The following is a 14751-nucleotide window of genomic DNA, read 5'->3' as shown; positions in this document are numbered from 1 at the left end:
GACCGCGGTAAGTTCGAACTAAGGTACGTCGACTTCAGCTACGTTATTCACGTAGCTGAAGTTGCGTACCTTAGTTCGAATTGTGGGGTTAGTGTAGACCAGGCCCTAGACTCCAAAAGCCTGCTCCTTTCCATTGAAGTCAACGGGAAATTTGTCATTGCCTTTGATGAGCACAGGATCAAATCCCAAGTGCCTAAATCACATTTGAAAATGGGATTTAGGTATTTTTGACAATGTTACCTGTGGAATCCTACTGAATGGGTTCTCCAAGACTCTTGTATCTCTGAACAGTATCCCCTTTTGGCCCTTCTGAAGGTGTGTAAAGCACCTAAGGATCTGGCCCTGAGTTCAGATATTTTCTCCTGACTGGTACATATGATACAGTGCAACACTAGGGGGTCTTCCATAAAACACAGTGGAAACATCTAAAACATGGGAATTTAAAATGTTTTTTTTTTTAATTATGTTGCAAGCCCTCATTGCAGAATTATCTTTTTAAATGTAAATTATCACAATTCTGCCTTCCCAAGTCTCCACACAGAAGGAGACTAAAAATTAATATGGAGAGGTATGAATTGCGCTGTTCATCTCCATCATGTGTTCAAAATGAACCCTAATGGACAAAAATATCACAATTTTAAACTATTTCACTGGTGATGGTTTTAGTGGAAACTTTCAGCTCATATGTTTATATACTGTGGTTTGGGTGATGAAATAAATAATACTGCAAGTTTTAAAAATGAAAATATCTATATATTCTCAAAATATTTTTGGTTATTTGTTTTTTCCCCTCAACATGGGATCTGGACAAGAAAAGAAGAGAAAAATCTAGGGGGAGTAGATCTCCATGAAAAAAGAGTGATAGGAATATATGATGGAGTTGAAAGATCTCAGGGTGAAATAAAATGTCACAGAGATGGAGAGGATTTTCCCCTGAGAACAAGACTTGGTGTAATAGAGTCAATTTTATTCAAAATGACTCAGTAAAGCTCAGAGGTGGAAATTTGGAAAAGTTTGTCTCTGAACTTTCCAGCTGGTCTTGGCTATATGCCAGGTTGAACAAAACCTCAGGACATTTTGCACTTATAAATAATAACACCAGACAGTTCTATACCATTCTCGATCTGTAGATTTTAAAGCATTTTACAGAGGAGGACAAAGATAATTATCTCCATTTTACAGAGGGGGAAACTGAGGCAGAGTAGTCACTGCAAGCAAGTAGTAAAGCTAGAAAGAGAACCCAAGTATCCTGACTCCTAGTCCCATTCCCTTTCATTGGCCCAAGCGGCTTTACTATTATTAGTAAGAAAAAATTCCTACACTTAGTATTGTGTGCTGGGAGTGAATTTTCTTTTTAAAATATCCCACAAATTTCCAACACTGTCCACCCAATTTTGGGAATAAAATTCCAGAGAATTTGGCAAATCTGCCTTCAGATTTAACCCACTCATGACAACTGTCACACACAAAGACATAAGGCCAATCCATTTAACTAACTTAGTATGAGGGCACTGCAAATGCCAATGCATTCTCCTCACTCCACCCATAATTAAATAGCTCACCAGGACATTTAAAATGAAAAGATACATTAAGACTTAAAAAAAAATAAGGAAACATTTTCATAAAACACAGACTTATTGCATGATAGCTGGAGGCAACCCTTTTGTGCAAACAGCTGTAAATCAAAATTGTCCTTTCATTAAGATTGCAAAGATTGCTTAGAATGTGTGGCAATGGGAGACTGTGTAGAGGCTAATCAGTTTTCTATATTCTTCACTTCCCAAGATGTTGAATGGCTGTTCGCTTGGTTTCAGAAGGTGAAGGCAATGACATTTTGCTTATTATTCTCCCGCTCCAAACTTGATTTCTCCCCACCTGATTACTAGAGTAGACAGTTCTTCTCAACTGGTATTTAAAGGTTAGGTTTATGCCATCAGCTGTACCTCACCTGAAGGTGGCACATATTACAGAAAACTTGAAATCACCATTTTTTTTTTAACCTCTCTGGTAATCATTGGTAAGCTATCAGTGTGTTGTCCCTGCTCATTTCAACTATGTGAAGGCTACCCAGTGTTTAAGTTCCTCCACACCCTGCAATATCTGGGTATAGTAAAAGTCCATGTTGGCTGCAAAGTCAGTACATACAGGGGATTCCATGTCACCAAAGGTGCAGTACAGGGCAGTTCCTCCAACACTAAGGAAAACAGTTGCTATGCACAACAGGATCAGCAAAATACAGGAGCCGCCACCAACTTCATCTGTAAATATAAAATACATGACATACAGTGGATAAAATAAAAGACTACACATAAACTTTGTACTTATTGAGATTAGCCATATGAAATCTCGGGAGAAATTTGAGATTTGTTTAACTGGAGGATTGGGGAGTATGGCAGGTACCATGGCTGTGCGTGTCAAAGTGACAAAAAATTACTACAAATTATAGTACATTCAAAAACCAAAAAAAAAAAACCCCTGTGTGTGTCTGTGTGTATGTGTTTCTGTACCAATATGACAACCCATCATTAGTCATATGACCGTAATTCTGTAACACCTGTTCTCCTTTTCCCGTCCTCTTCTTGAGTCTTTTCATATTTAGACCATGACCCTACAAACACTCACACACCTGTTTAGTTCTACTACCATACAATTTTACTGCCTTTTTCCCGGAAAATTTTTCGGACACATTTCAAATGAAAAATTTCAAATAAAAAGTTTCTATTCAAAATTTTTCACAGGGAGAAAAATGGCCAGCTCTAGATTATAAACATTTTGGGGGAGAGAATGTGTCTTTTCATTTGTATGCAACAAGCACCTGAAAGGGTTCAGGTTTAACAACAACACTGCTCTCAAGTAGCTGGCAGATTCGAGAATAAAGGATATCCCAGTATTGGTAGCTACAAGAATTCCCCTTCAGTTCAAGCAGTAGAGATTTTTTAGCGCTAGTCTGAAAAGTTTGCCACTTGTGGCTTGTCTACACAGGAAAGTTTTACCAGTTTATATTGGTGTAGTTAAACTGATATAGTTATATATAAATCCCCACGTGGACACACTTATTCCAGTATAAAAGTGGGGTTTTTTTTTTGGTTTAGCTTAAATCCCTTCCCAAGTGACATAAGCTAAACCAAAAAAAGGCCCTCTTATACTGGAATAAGAGTGTCCACACCAGTGTAACAGCAGTATAACTATATTAGTTTAAAAATCACACATTATTTTAGACAGGATTAATTATCCTGTGTAAAGATGCCCTCAGTGATGACAACAGAAACATAAATCAAGAACCTTTATCTGCAGTCTTTCCTTTATCCCTTCAATTACCTTGTACCCCAGGAATGCTCTAAGCTCTGCAACTAATAGCTATAAAATAATACTTTGCTAGATTCTCAGAGAAAAACCTCTATTTTTGGATATTTATGCTGTAAATGGTAAAATCAAGAATTTCAGACATTTGAATTGCTTGTTCAATTGTAAATTATTATTTTTTTACAAAAACGCTTCACTTTTTAAAAAACCTCTCACTGCCCCTCCTGCATAAAGATAATGAAAATAACCAAAGTCTGTTTCCATTTTGAACCCCTTTGCTCCATTTGGCAATATAAACTAGCCCTTTTGTTATCTGGATTGTAAACTCTTCTGGGCAGGGACTATGTCTTACTATAAGTTTCCACAGTGCCTAGTAAAATGGTGCACTAATCCTGGCATAGGTGCTATTGTACTAAAAACTCCCTGGAACAGACAGTAGAAACAGATCTAGAATAAATGTTAGACATTTCCTCCTTTCTCTAGCTGTTTTCTAGCCAAGATCTAAATGTTGATAGTTGGCTTTTATCTAACAGCATTAGAAACCAGAATAGATTATAAATGTGAAGGCTGAAACATGGCTAGGAAGCATTTTTAAATATTAAGAAATGGCATAGCCACGCAACTCCCACTGACTTAAGTGGAGTTGCAGAGGCTCAACACCTCTCTCACTATTAGGTCCTTAGATCGTTGTGGCTATAGAGAGAAGAGGGGGAAAAAATCACATAAGAATAAGTGGAGCTATAGACATATTTCCCCTTGCTGTTTTATCATATATTGTTTTATTATATATTGTAACCAACCAGACAGTTTTTAAGGTTTGGGATCTTGGGTACAATATAAACATGCTACCGAGGAGGCGTTACAGAAATTTTCTCAGTGATTTCTCTGGATTAAAGGCACATTACTTGAGGCAAAATGTTTCAGTGGATCCCATGTCAACGGTGGATATTGGGCCAGGAAAATTTGACTCATGGAGAAAAAGGATTATGCTTGTATCTTAAAATATACATTTTACAGACCCAGAATAGTTCCACTGCCATGCAAGATCTTATTTACAATATTATTCTTATGGATGCTACTTGTACTCTGTTTTGGCTAACCAAAGCAACAAGAATGAAATGACTTAGCTACAGCTATTGTATGCGATATCAGAAGACAAAGCTTACCATTTGCTGTAAATCCACTCTAAACAGTTTATAATACAAGGCCAAATTCTACTTAGTAACTCCAATGTTCTGTACCGATGTCTGGAGTTGCCCCAGAATCACAGAGCAGAATTTGACCTCTAGAACTCAGATTGTACTGATTCAGAAATTTAACTGTACAATAGTACAGAATTACCTAAAAGATACATACAAACGATCTAAAACTAACAACTATTCAAAAATATTTACAATAAGAATTATTTAGTGAAAAATACACGTCTGACCAAAAAAAAAAAAAAAAACCCTCTGGCACAGAAAAAGTTCCTACCCTAGCCACTGGAAGGAAGGAATCGAGGTAGCTGGAGCTACATGGACCTGTTATAACCTAAGCTCTGAACTTTTGGTGTTGCAAGAGGCCATTTGTGTGGCCTCAAAGAGATCTGCGTTCCAGAAGTTTCTGCAGCTGCGGGGGACAAACATCCATACAAGTGGGGAGTATGCAAAGGATACCCTGAAAATGATTATCATTAATGATTTATACAGCGCCATAAGGGTACATGGCACTTTTCAGATATTTAAGCCAGTCTCTGTCCCCCAAAGTTTACAGCCTATCTTAGAACACAGTGAGAAGGTGAAGATTAGAGGGAAGAGAAAAGAAAAGTTACAATGTAAGATCATGAGATTGCTGATTTAGTGAATAATGTTAGCTTTTTAAAAAAATATTACAGTGTTTTTAGTTATCACCATAAAAATGGATCACAACTATAAGATAATATTTACTGACTAAGGGATTCCACTGGGCACTGGGAACATAACTCCCAGCAATAAAGGTAGACCTGGGCAGGAAATGGGTTTTCCCATCCCATAAGCATTTGAGATTTTGAAAATTTTCCCATTTCACATCAGGACAAAACCAAAACCTATCAAAGTTGTTTGATGAAAGAGAGAGAGTGAGAGAGAGCTAGCGGCATCTTTCACATCCCACCAGGCTACTGGCTATTCTGGGGTGGGTCTCTCTCAATCTATCCTGTTAGAGCTGCTCCAGTTGGTATACAAAAATAGTTATTGGGCCAGAGAGAGACTGATGTTGTAGCCCAGCAGTTAGGACACTCACTTGGGATGTGGGGACCCAGGCTCAATTCCCTGCTTTAAATCAGACAGATCAGAGATTTGAGCCTGGCATCCCACAACCCAGGTGAGTGCCATAAACCAGTGGGTTACTGGCTGTTTTGTGATGGGAATCTCTCTTGTTTGAACTAGAAATTTCATCCTGTACCTGAGAAACCATTTCCCAATTCATCTTTTGTTGAAACTGGTATGTTCTCATGAAAAACTTCAGATTCAATGATCTGGCTTTTCTGATGAAAAAAAATGTTTCATCACAAAATTCCAAACCAGTTCTAATAAAAGGTGACTTTAGAAGGAGAAAGAAATTCTCTGTTTTTGGAGGACTTAGAGTTTGTTAGCAAACCAGAAGTTATAACCTTACACGCAGGACAACTAAAACACAGCATAGGTACCACCTGGAAAAAAGGGGCCACAGTCATTCTCAGTGTTCATAGATTTGAAGGCCATATGGGATCTTTATGATCACCTCATCTAAACTCCTGTGTAAAACTAGCCATAGAACTGCACAAAGCAGTTCCTGCATCAAGCCCATAACTTCTGGTTGAGTTAGAGCATATTTTTAAGAGAGACATCTAATTTTGATTTAAAAACTTCAGAGAATCTACCACATCCCTAAGTAAATTGCTCCAGTGGTTAATTCCATTGTTTGCAATGGATTTACAGCAGAGATGAATTTGGCCCAATGAATGTTACAATATTTTGATCCATGCTTCAACTCATTTTACCTAGGTGTTTAAAAATCTCTGGATGCCAGAATTGTAACAGGGTAATGCACTGATAAATTCCCATGGCAAGTTAAAAATACATTGTGGGAGAAACTTTATCCCAGCACTTTCTTGGTAGATGGAAAATTTTAATGTTAGTGCAACAGTGGGAGCCACAAGATCTAATATGCTGAAAGTGACCCTTTTTTAATATTTCTAATTATTTGTATGGTAGGTTACAAAACACTGCCTTGCTCCAAAATCTGTTGAAGTCACTGCCTAGCTAATTTCCTTTGCTAATAAAATATTCAACACTATGTGGCAATTCTGCCAAGAGAATATCCCTTACAGTCTCAATCACTTATATCAATTTAAAATCTAGTGTTATGCCTCTACTCCCAACAGAGTGGGTTTTCTTCTTCCCTCCGCATTCCCAATATAGTGTTTTCCAAACTATCTACACAAGAGAAGATACTAAGGGGAGAAGAATTCAAATAGTCTAGTTAAGAGAAGAATTAAGAGATGATGTATCTTCAAGGGAACAACAGGAATAAACGAAGGTAATTATTATGCCTGTTATTCTATAGCCCCTGGCCTTCCATAGTCTATTGGTTTTTGGTCCCTCCTATGGTTTATGGTGAAAATCAAATAAATTGACAAGTAAATCTGAATTATTCTCAGCTCCCTTTCCCATTATGCCTACAGACAATCAAAGCTTTTGTGTGTGTAGAGTGGCATCTTTTCAGACATGTAGTGGCCAGCATCTGACTTCTTGAAGCCTCAAGCATTGGTAGCTCCTAAAGGAAGAGGAACCACTCCCTGCACTCATTCCTGACCGTGGTGCCAAACAGTCCTGAAGAACTGGGAGATGGATCCTTCCACTACTGGACTCAACCCCTGCACTCCCTCATCCTTCAACCTGACCACAGGGCCTTGAAGAAACTTCTGCAAAGAAGAGAAATAGCCCCAACCATGGTGTACACTCAAAGAGGCTGAGAAATGGGACCTCGCAATACCAAACCTCACTCTCACTAACTCAGAAAGGAGCTGCAAACTTCCTCTTCCAGACCACAAAGGACCAATCACTTTCACTTGTAGGGAGAAGCCAGGACACCTGCAATACTTGGGAGGAGGAGCCAAGATACCTGACGCCTCCACCCAGCACAGGAAAAGGAGCAGACACAAGTTCCCTGAATCCCCAGAATCCTTGTGCCCTGCCCCTGTCAGAGGAAGAGGAGCCAGGACTGGTTCCCTCTAGGAACCACAACACAATCTGTCATTCAGCCCTGAAAAAGACAAACCATGAGTTCCTGCCCCATCAGTAAATATTTTAAATACAAATATAAATTCTACTGTTTTTTGGTTAGATGATTTTGGCAAGTCTCAGGGCTTGTCTATACTTACCGCGCTGGTTTGGCGGCAGGGATCGATTTATTGTGTCTCATCTAGACGCGATAAATCGATCCCCGAACGCGCTCCCCGTTGACTCCGGAACTCCACCAGGGCGAGAGGCGGAAGCGGAGTCAACGGGGGAGCCGCGGCCATCCATCCCGCACCATGAGGATGGGAGGTAAGTCAATCTAAGATACGTCGACTTCAGCTACGCTATTCTCGTAGCTGAAGTTGTGTATCTTAGGCTAGGTCTACACTGGGGGGGGGGGGGGGGAGAGAATCGATTTAAGATACGCAAATTCAGCTACTCAAATAGCGTAGCTGAATTTGACACATCCTATTTGACTTACCCCGCTGTGAGGACGGCGGCAAATTGACCGCCGCGGCTCCCCCGTCAACGGCGCTTACTCCTCCTGACGAAGAGTCGATTCAGGGATCGATTTATCCGTCTAGATGAGACGCGATAAATCGATCCCCGAGAGATCGATTTCTACCGCCGATCTGGGCAGGTAGTGTAGACTAGCCCTTAGATGGATCCACCCCCCACCCCTCCCCAGTGTAGACCAGCCCTTATTGCTGCCACGATTGTGATAAGGTGCTGTGACGACAGTGATGGACTGTAGTAAAACTCATTCCAGTAATGACAGCAAAGTAAGGATTTCCCCAGTTAGTTAACCATCAGTAAACAGGGATGCATTAAACATAATTTAAACCAAATTTCAACTGCAAACATATTGACACCCGTGTTAGTAATTATAAAACAAGATTAAAGCCTCAAGCCTTCCAATCCCATAGTCCTACAACTGTGGTTTCTGAGCGGGCCTGGTTATCCTGGAGGGCAAGCTATGCAAGGGAAAACAAACATGCAGGTTTTTTGCATTGCTTTTTTGACATGCTGATTAGATTAATGAGCAAAAACCTACTTCTTCCACTTTTAAGGATTAGAAATTAAATGAAGGGAAATCCAGATAGGAGAAAGCTGTCAGCCTCAGCCAAAGCTGGGAGCTCTGGTTTACAACAAAAATGTATTTAAAGTTTCCCTTTGTTCCGGTTAACTAACTCGTTGCACAAAAGCCTTTGCATATTTCTAGAATAACTTTTAGTACAGTCCATTGCTACGATCACTGCATGGAGAATAGCTAGCAAGCCAGTACAGGGCAGACAATAGCAATAATTGGTTTAAATCAGACTATTTCCTGCTTTTTTTCTTATTTAACAAATGAAAGCACAGATATGGTTTGTAATTGTATACTATGAAAACACAAATTAACATAAGCAAGCTACCTTGATCCAAGGTATCTTCCATTTCTTGGAATCTCACTCTTCTCTTTGGATTTCTCTGCTGGATTTGAGCAAGCGTCTTTCCTTCACTGTCATCTCTCTTCTTTAGGATGGACACCAGTCCCTCTGCTGGGGCAACCTATGAGAGTTTATAAGAATCATTTGGCACAGAGTGACAAAACAGACTGTGTTAGAAATCCAGACACGAAAGCCACTCAGTAATGGCTGTAAGGGAAGAAGCGAATGAAAAACAGCAGAGAAACAGTTTCCCCTTGTTTATTTTCTTGTAATGCTGCTGCACTTGTGAAATTATTTCTTCACAAGTACATCTTGAAATAGATAGGATAACTGCAGTGCTAAATTGCAGTATCATTCCTTTTCCTGCTGCGTAAGAGGAGAAAACTTCTCTTCAATTGTTCTCTCTGTTAAGTATCCACAGATCTATTCTCTTGGATCTTGTATCATGTTGTAGTTTCTATTAGTTCCTATGTAGCCGAAGGCCTTAAATTCATGATGAATGGGGGCAGTGATGAATATGGGTCTTCAATACTTTCAGCGAACAATAAATTTACTTTCTTTTTCTAAAGGTCAGTAACCCTGCACAGACCATCACAAACCACTCTTGGAAATTACATTGCTTGATTCATTGCCCAACATCGTGACTCTAAGGCACCACACCTGGCTCCCGTGGGAGGCAACAGACTAGTCTGGGGGCACAATGTACAACAGAGGAACAGCAGGGGGAGGGAAAGCTGCATGACATCCACTTCTAGTTTCTCACTGTAACAAGCTCTCTGGGTAAAGCAGCAGGCAGCAACTCAAAGGTCCCTGCTCTATTGGCATCCCCATAACACAGCTGGCCCTGGGAACATTCACATAAAACAGTGCTCTGGGCAGCAGGTCACTACCCAAAGTTTTTCCATTCTCTTCCTGCAGCTATCAGGTCAGCTGCAAGAACACATATTGTCTACCCCCACACAGCCAACAAAGGATGTCGCTCTTACCCCAAGCAGCATGTAACTTTTTGGTGAGAGCAGAAATGGAGAGGGGAAGCAGGTAGGAAGGGAGTAGCAAAAACCAAGGGGGGGAGGGGAGAGAATGAAAATTAAAATATACTTGGAGAGTTAAAAAGAGTATAAAGACGACTTCATAGAGAAAACAGAGAGCTAAAAGGAGAGACAGTAGCAAATGAATTAGGAGATGGCATGAGGAGACACAGAGAGGTGCTGGAGCACCCAGCTACTGACAGAGTGGTGGGCATGGAAGGTCTCTATCCAAAAACGTTGTGAACCTAGGTCTTATTGCCTATATTTAATTCCAGAGACTTTAGCGCCCCCACCCCACTTGGTTGAAGAACCCATTTTTCTCAGCTTGCAAAAGCTCTGTTCCCTTGTGTCTGTCTAGTGATGGATGTGAAGTTGGCTCCCAAAGTTCAATAAACTTCTTTCAAGAGGCAGGCTGCTTTTCTTCCCTTCCTGTGGACTTTACATCCCCTCGTATGATTTCTATGTAAATGAGCCTTCCATAGTTTCTGATTCCGTCAGGTTTAATTTTCACAGGAGACAGGTAGCTAGCTATGACATCCCCTCCTGTCCGGGCAGTCTGTATCAATGAGTATCCATGATTCCTCATCTAGTGCTCGTACATACATTTCACAATGATATTAATCACTGGTGTGTCATCTGAGTTCTACTGAGGTAAAAGGAGACTGTCTAGCATCTCTAAATAGGGGTGTTTGTAAACTTTTTAAAGTTTTAGCTTTCAGCCATCTCAACAACAAAACCTTCCCAATAGCAAGAACAGATCTGAGATCCAGTTTTTAGCAGTGGGGGTCCCTATATATTCAATTTTTATGTTGTTTTCTATGCTGTATGATTGTCCTTGCAAATAAGTTAGTAAATGCTGTAATCAGATTTCTGTTTGACTGCAACATATTTTAGGATATGTCCTCCCAATTAAACAATACAACAGGGAATGTCTATCACTTATTCATAGATTATAAGGCCAGAAGGGACAGGGACCTCTACGGTCATCTAGTCTGACCTCCTGCATACCACAGGCCATAGAACTTCCCTGAATTAATTCTTGCTGTAAGTCCAATAGCTGTGGTTGAACAAGAGCATCTTTTAGAAAAACATCCAATCTTAATTTAAAAAGTGTCAATGATGGTGAATCCACCACAATCCTTAGTGAATTGTTACAATAGTTAATTACACTCACTGTTAAAAATTAGCACCTTATTTCCAATTTGAATTTGTCTAGCTTCAACTTCCAGCCATTGGACCTTGTTATACCAGACTGAGGAGCCCGTTATAATTTTTTTATTACCCATATATGTACTTATAGACTGTAATCAAGTCACCCCTTCACCTTCTTTTTGTTAAACTGAATAGGTTGAGTGCCTTGAGTTTATCATCATTAAAAACATTTTTTTCAATCCTTTAATCACTCTTGTGGCTCTTCTCTGAACCCTCTCCAATTTATCAATGTCTTTCTTGAACTGTGGACACTTGAACTGGACACAATATCCCAGTAATCGCAGCACCAGAGCCAAATACAGATTACATAATTGCCATACTCCTACTGGAGATTCCCCTATTTATACATCCAAGGATCACATTAGCCCTTTTAGCTACAGCAGAACATTGTGAGTTCACCATAACCCTAAGCCTTCTTTCAGAGTCACTGCTTCCCAAGATAGAATCTGCCATCCAGTATGACCAGCATTCTTTGTTCCGAGATGTAGGACCTCACATTTGCCCAAATGTTGGTGCTGATCTCATTAGATGGGCACACAGAAGAACATTTCATAGGCACACCCTGGAGCACAGGAAAACTAATGTCTTATTCTAACAGAAACCAGATAGATGGTACAACTGTCGTTCAGCATTGGATGTTCGGGCTGCAGCACCTGGTGAGTGTTGAACAGACATGGTATCAAAATGTTTGAGAAAGAATCTGAGACAGCATAATAGAAAATAATTGAAAATACTGTTCCTTCAAAAAACAAAAAGCAAGCAATTTTCTTTTATATACCAAACAAACAAAATTATTTGTGCATACTAAGGAGCAGAAGAGACTAGGCAGAGAGACCCCAACAGAAAAAGTTGTGCTTCTCAGCTTAAAACAAGAATTTTGCAGAATAAAGATATCAAATATGCATTCACTGGTTAATGCAGTGACCAAGCAATTTTTGTTTGGCAAGATTAGATAATGTCATGAGTTTTTCATAGAAGGCATATTCAAGGTAAGTAAATGGACAGAGACTGACCACAGTATCTGATATATTTGTGGCAGAGAGCCAGATCTTGCGTGCAAGATACTGAACACTCAGGGTATCAGGCTCTTAATGTTCAAGTGGCAATGATTTTCATAATGTTAGCATGATACAATCCCATTGAACAACAGTGATGTAAGAAATGGTACAGGACAATTCGTTGGACATGGTGCTTATTCACAGGCCACATTCCTGGTCTAAAGATAGAATCCATGAGACCAAATAAAGTTTCTGGAATTTGATTTCTTCATAATGAATTTGAAATGTCTAGAAAAAATAATGGCCAATGACAAACTAAAATGGAGATGCAATACAACTTTCTGAAGGAATTTCAGACAAGTATGTAGGTCCACTTTTACCCTGTGTATAAAATCATGTAAGGGAGGAAAAGTCAGAGCATATCAGTGATGCTCACGTGGTGATGTGGAGTTATCCACTTCTACTGGCTTCACCTGGATCCATCCAACCTCCAGAATGGAGCTGAGTATATACAGAGATTCCCATTAATACACAAGAGGCTAAGTTATCTAAATATAGGGAAGCTATTTAGGGCCATGGATTTTTAGAAAAATTAGAATTTATTGATAAAATGTGTTTATCTTTAGTTCTACTCATATTTTTGTAGAGACCAAATATTAAGCCCTAAATAATAAGCTGTTTCAATACTAAAGTAACATGACCATTTACAACCAAAGTAGACAATAGTATTTACAATAAAAACAATTCATATATATAATTGCAGTAACACAACTGACTACTTCTGGTTAAACAGTAACATATTAAGAGAGTAAAAGGGTACTTACTCTGGGCAGTTAGAGGCAGAAACCTACCTCCGCCTTCCAAATAATTATTTTTCAAAACAGAAGCGCCAAAGAATGCAGGCTTTAACTGGCTTCTTAAAATTTTAGTGTTACTACAACTAGAGATGTTCTTTAGTAAGAGTACAGTGTGGTGTATCGAAGACTGTGTTGGAATTGCAAGTAATCACGTTAAGAGTGTGAGAGTAGGGAGTAGGAGGGCGGCTGTTTCCTGCTCCTGCTTGCACCCTAGGGTGTTCTGTAGCAAAGCACAGGAGACAGTCCTAAAAAGACAGCTTAAAGCAAGGCAGGGTGAGTTGTGCCATGCTTCCTTAGGGAGCAGCCTGTATTCTCTCTCTGTTTTGGGGTTCTTGCATGAACTAGGAAAAGAAAAAAGGAAACGTTTCAAAGTAAGAGTAGCTAGATGGCGCAGGAAACTGTTGTATGAGTAGTAATGTAAATGCATATATGAAAATTTGCTCTGTGTGTTAGAGTCATCACTATCTGATAAACATGACCACAATTACACAAAAAGAAAAGATTTTCCATAAAATGGTATTCAACTGAGTTTTAGGCAAGAGCGTTTAAAAAGTTAGTTTAAAATATTGTAAAAGGATGCAACTATAGCAGTGTTCACATTTGCTGGATGTACATTTGAGACATCTCTATAAATCCAACACCAAAATGGTATGGGCAGTAGCACACATTCCCTGTGATCCAGGTGTTGATAGTAACAGTCAACTGTTTAAACATTGCAACTGAGTTTTCAGGCTCATAGGCTACTAGTTTACTGACAGACTATGCTTTAGCAAACTTCTAGGATACATAAAGAACATAACTTCTTTCATAAATTAAAACACAGAAGCAATAGACAACATGACTGTGTGAGAATATTCACACTGAATCAAACTAAAATAAGATTTAAGCGCTAGTGTCTGTTCACAAAGCCCTTCTTTAAAACACCTACTGTATTTTCCTATTACACCTGTACCCTGATATAATGCGACCCAATATAATACAAATTCGGATATAACGCGGTAAAGCAGTGCTCCGGAGGGGTAGGGCTGCGCGCTCTGGTTGAAAGCAAGTTCGATATAACACGGTTTCACCTATAACGCAGTAAAATTTTTTGGCTTCCAAGGACAGCGTTATATTGGGGTAGAGGTGTACTACAAAATCCTTTTTGGCAAGAACACCAACTATTTAAAATTGGTGCAGATACAACAATGATGAACAGTACAAAAAAAATCTATAAATAAAACTGAAGTTGTACATATACATTATGCATAAAACAGAAGTGCGCACAACAACGGTCCCCTATTGCAGAAGGGATAGTCACTATATTTTAGCAAAATATTTTAAGTTTTCCATGCTGCCCTTTGGCTACTGAATTTCAATTGAGTTAGAAGGTGTGCCTCAATTTTTCCTCCACAAATGTTTCTATTTATAGCCTTCATTTATTGGCAGTTATGTCCACGATGGAAATTAACAGGACTTAAAAATAGAAAATGTATTTAGACATGCCCATTTCTCTCCTGACATCATCTTTACTTAACAAGAAAAACATCTATCCCCCCCATTAAGTTTGAATGAAATGTTACTAATACTTTTATACCTACTCTGTAAATTAGAAGGAGTTAGTAAAAACAGATTTGTTACTCTGAAAATTAGCAGGAGTTAGCTGCATACATTTATGTTACAGATGAGGAGGGTGCGTTAGATAT

The 14751-nt window shown here is 39.2% G+C and overlaps 1 protein-coding gene across 3 annotated transcripts in view; it reads right to left on the bottom strand.

Moving 5' to 3' along the window:
• Positions 1–500: 500 nt before the first annotated feature.
• The window catches only part of CNST (consortin, connexin sorting protein), a 100678-nt gene continuing 86427 nt past the window's right edge, over positions 501–14751 (bottom strand). For all 3 annotated transcript variants that reach the window (XM_005311502.4, XM_065589178.1, XM_065589177.1), the window contains 2 exons: positions 8957–9092; positions 501–2258 (listed from right to left, as the gene is read on the bottom strand). In XM_005311502.4, coding sequence (XP_005311559.2) covers positions 2053–2258; positions 8957–9092 — 342 coding nt within the window. In that variant the 3' untranslated portion in view covers positions 501–2052. The remainder of the gene's footprint in view (positions 2259–8956; positions 9093–14751) is intronic.

The sequence above is a fragment of the Chrysemys picta genome, chromosome 3, assembly GCF_011386835.1.
Source record: "Chrysemys picta bellii isolate R12L10 chromosome 3, ASM1138683v2, whole genome shotgun sequence".
NCBI classification, from domain to species: domain Eukaryota; kingdom Metazoa; phylum Chordata; order Testudines; family Emydidae; genus Chrysemys; species Chrysemys picta.
Note: the sequence above shows the minus strand (reverse complement) of the source record. Positions and strands in the feature narration are given on the sequence as shown.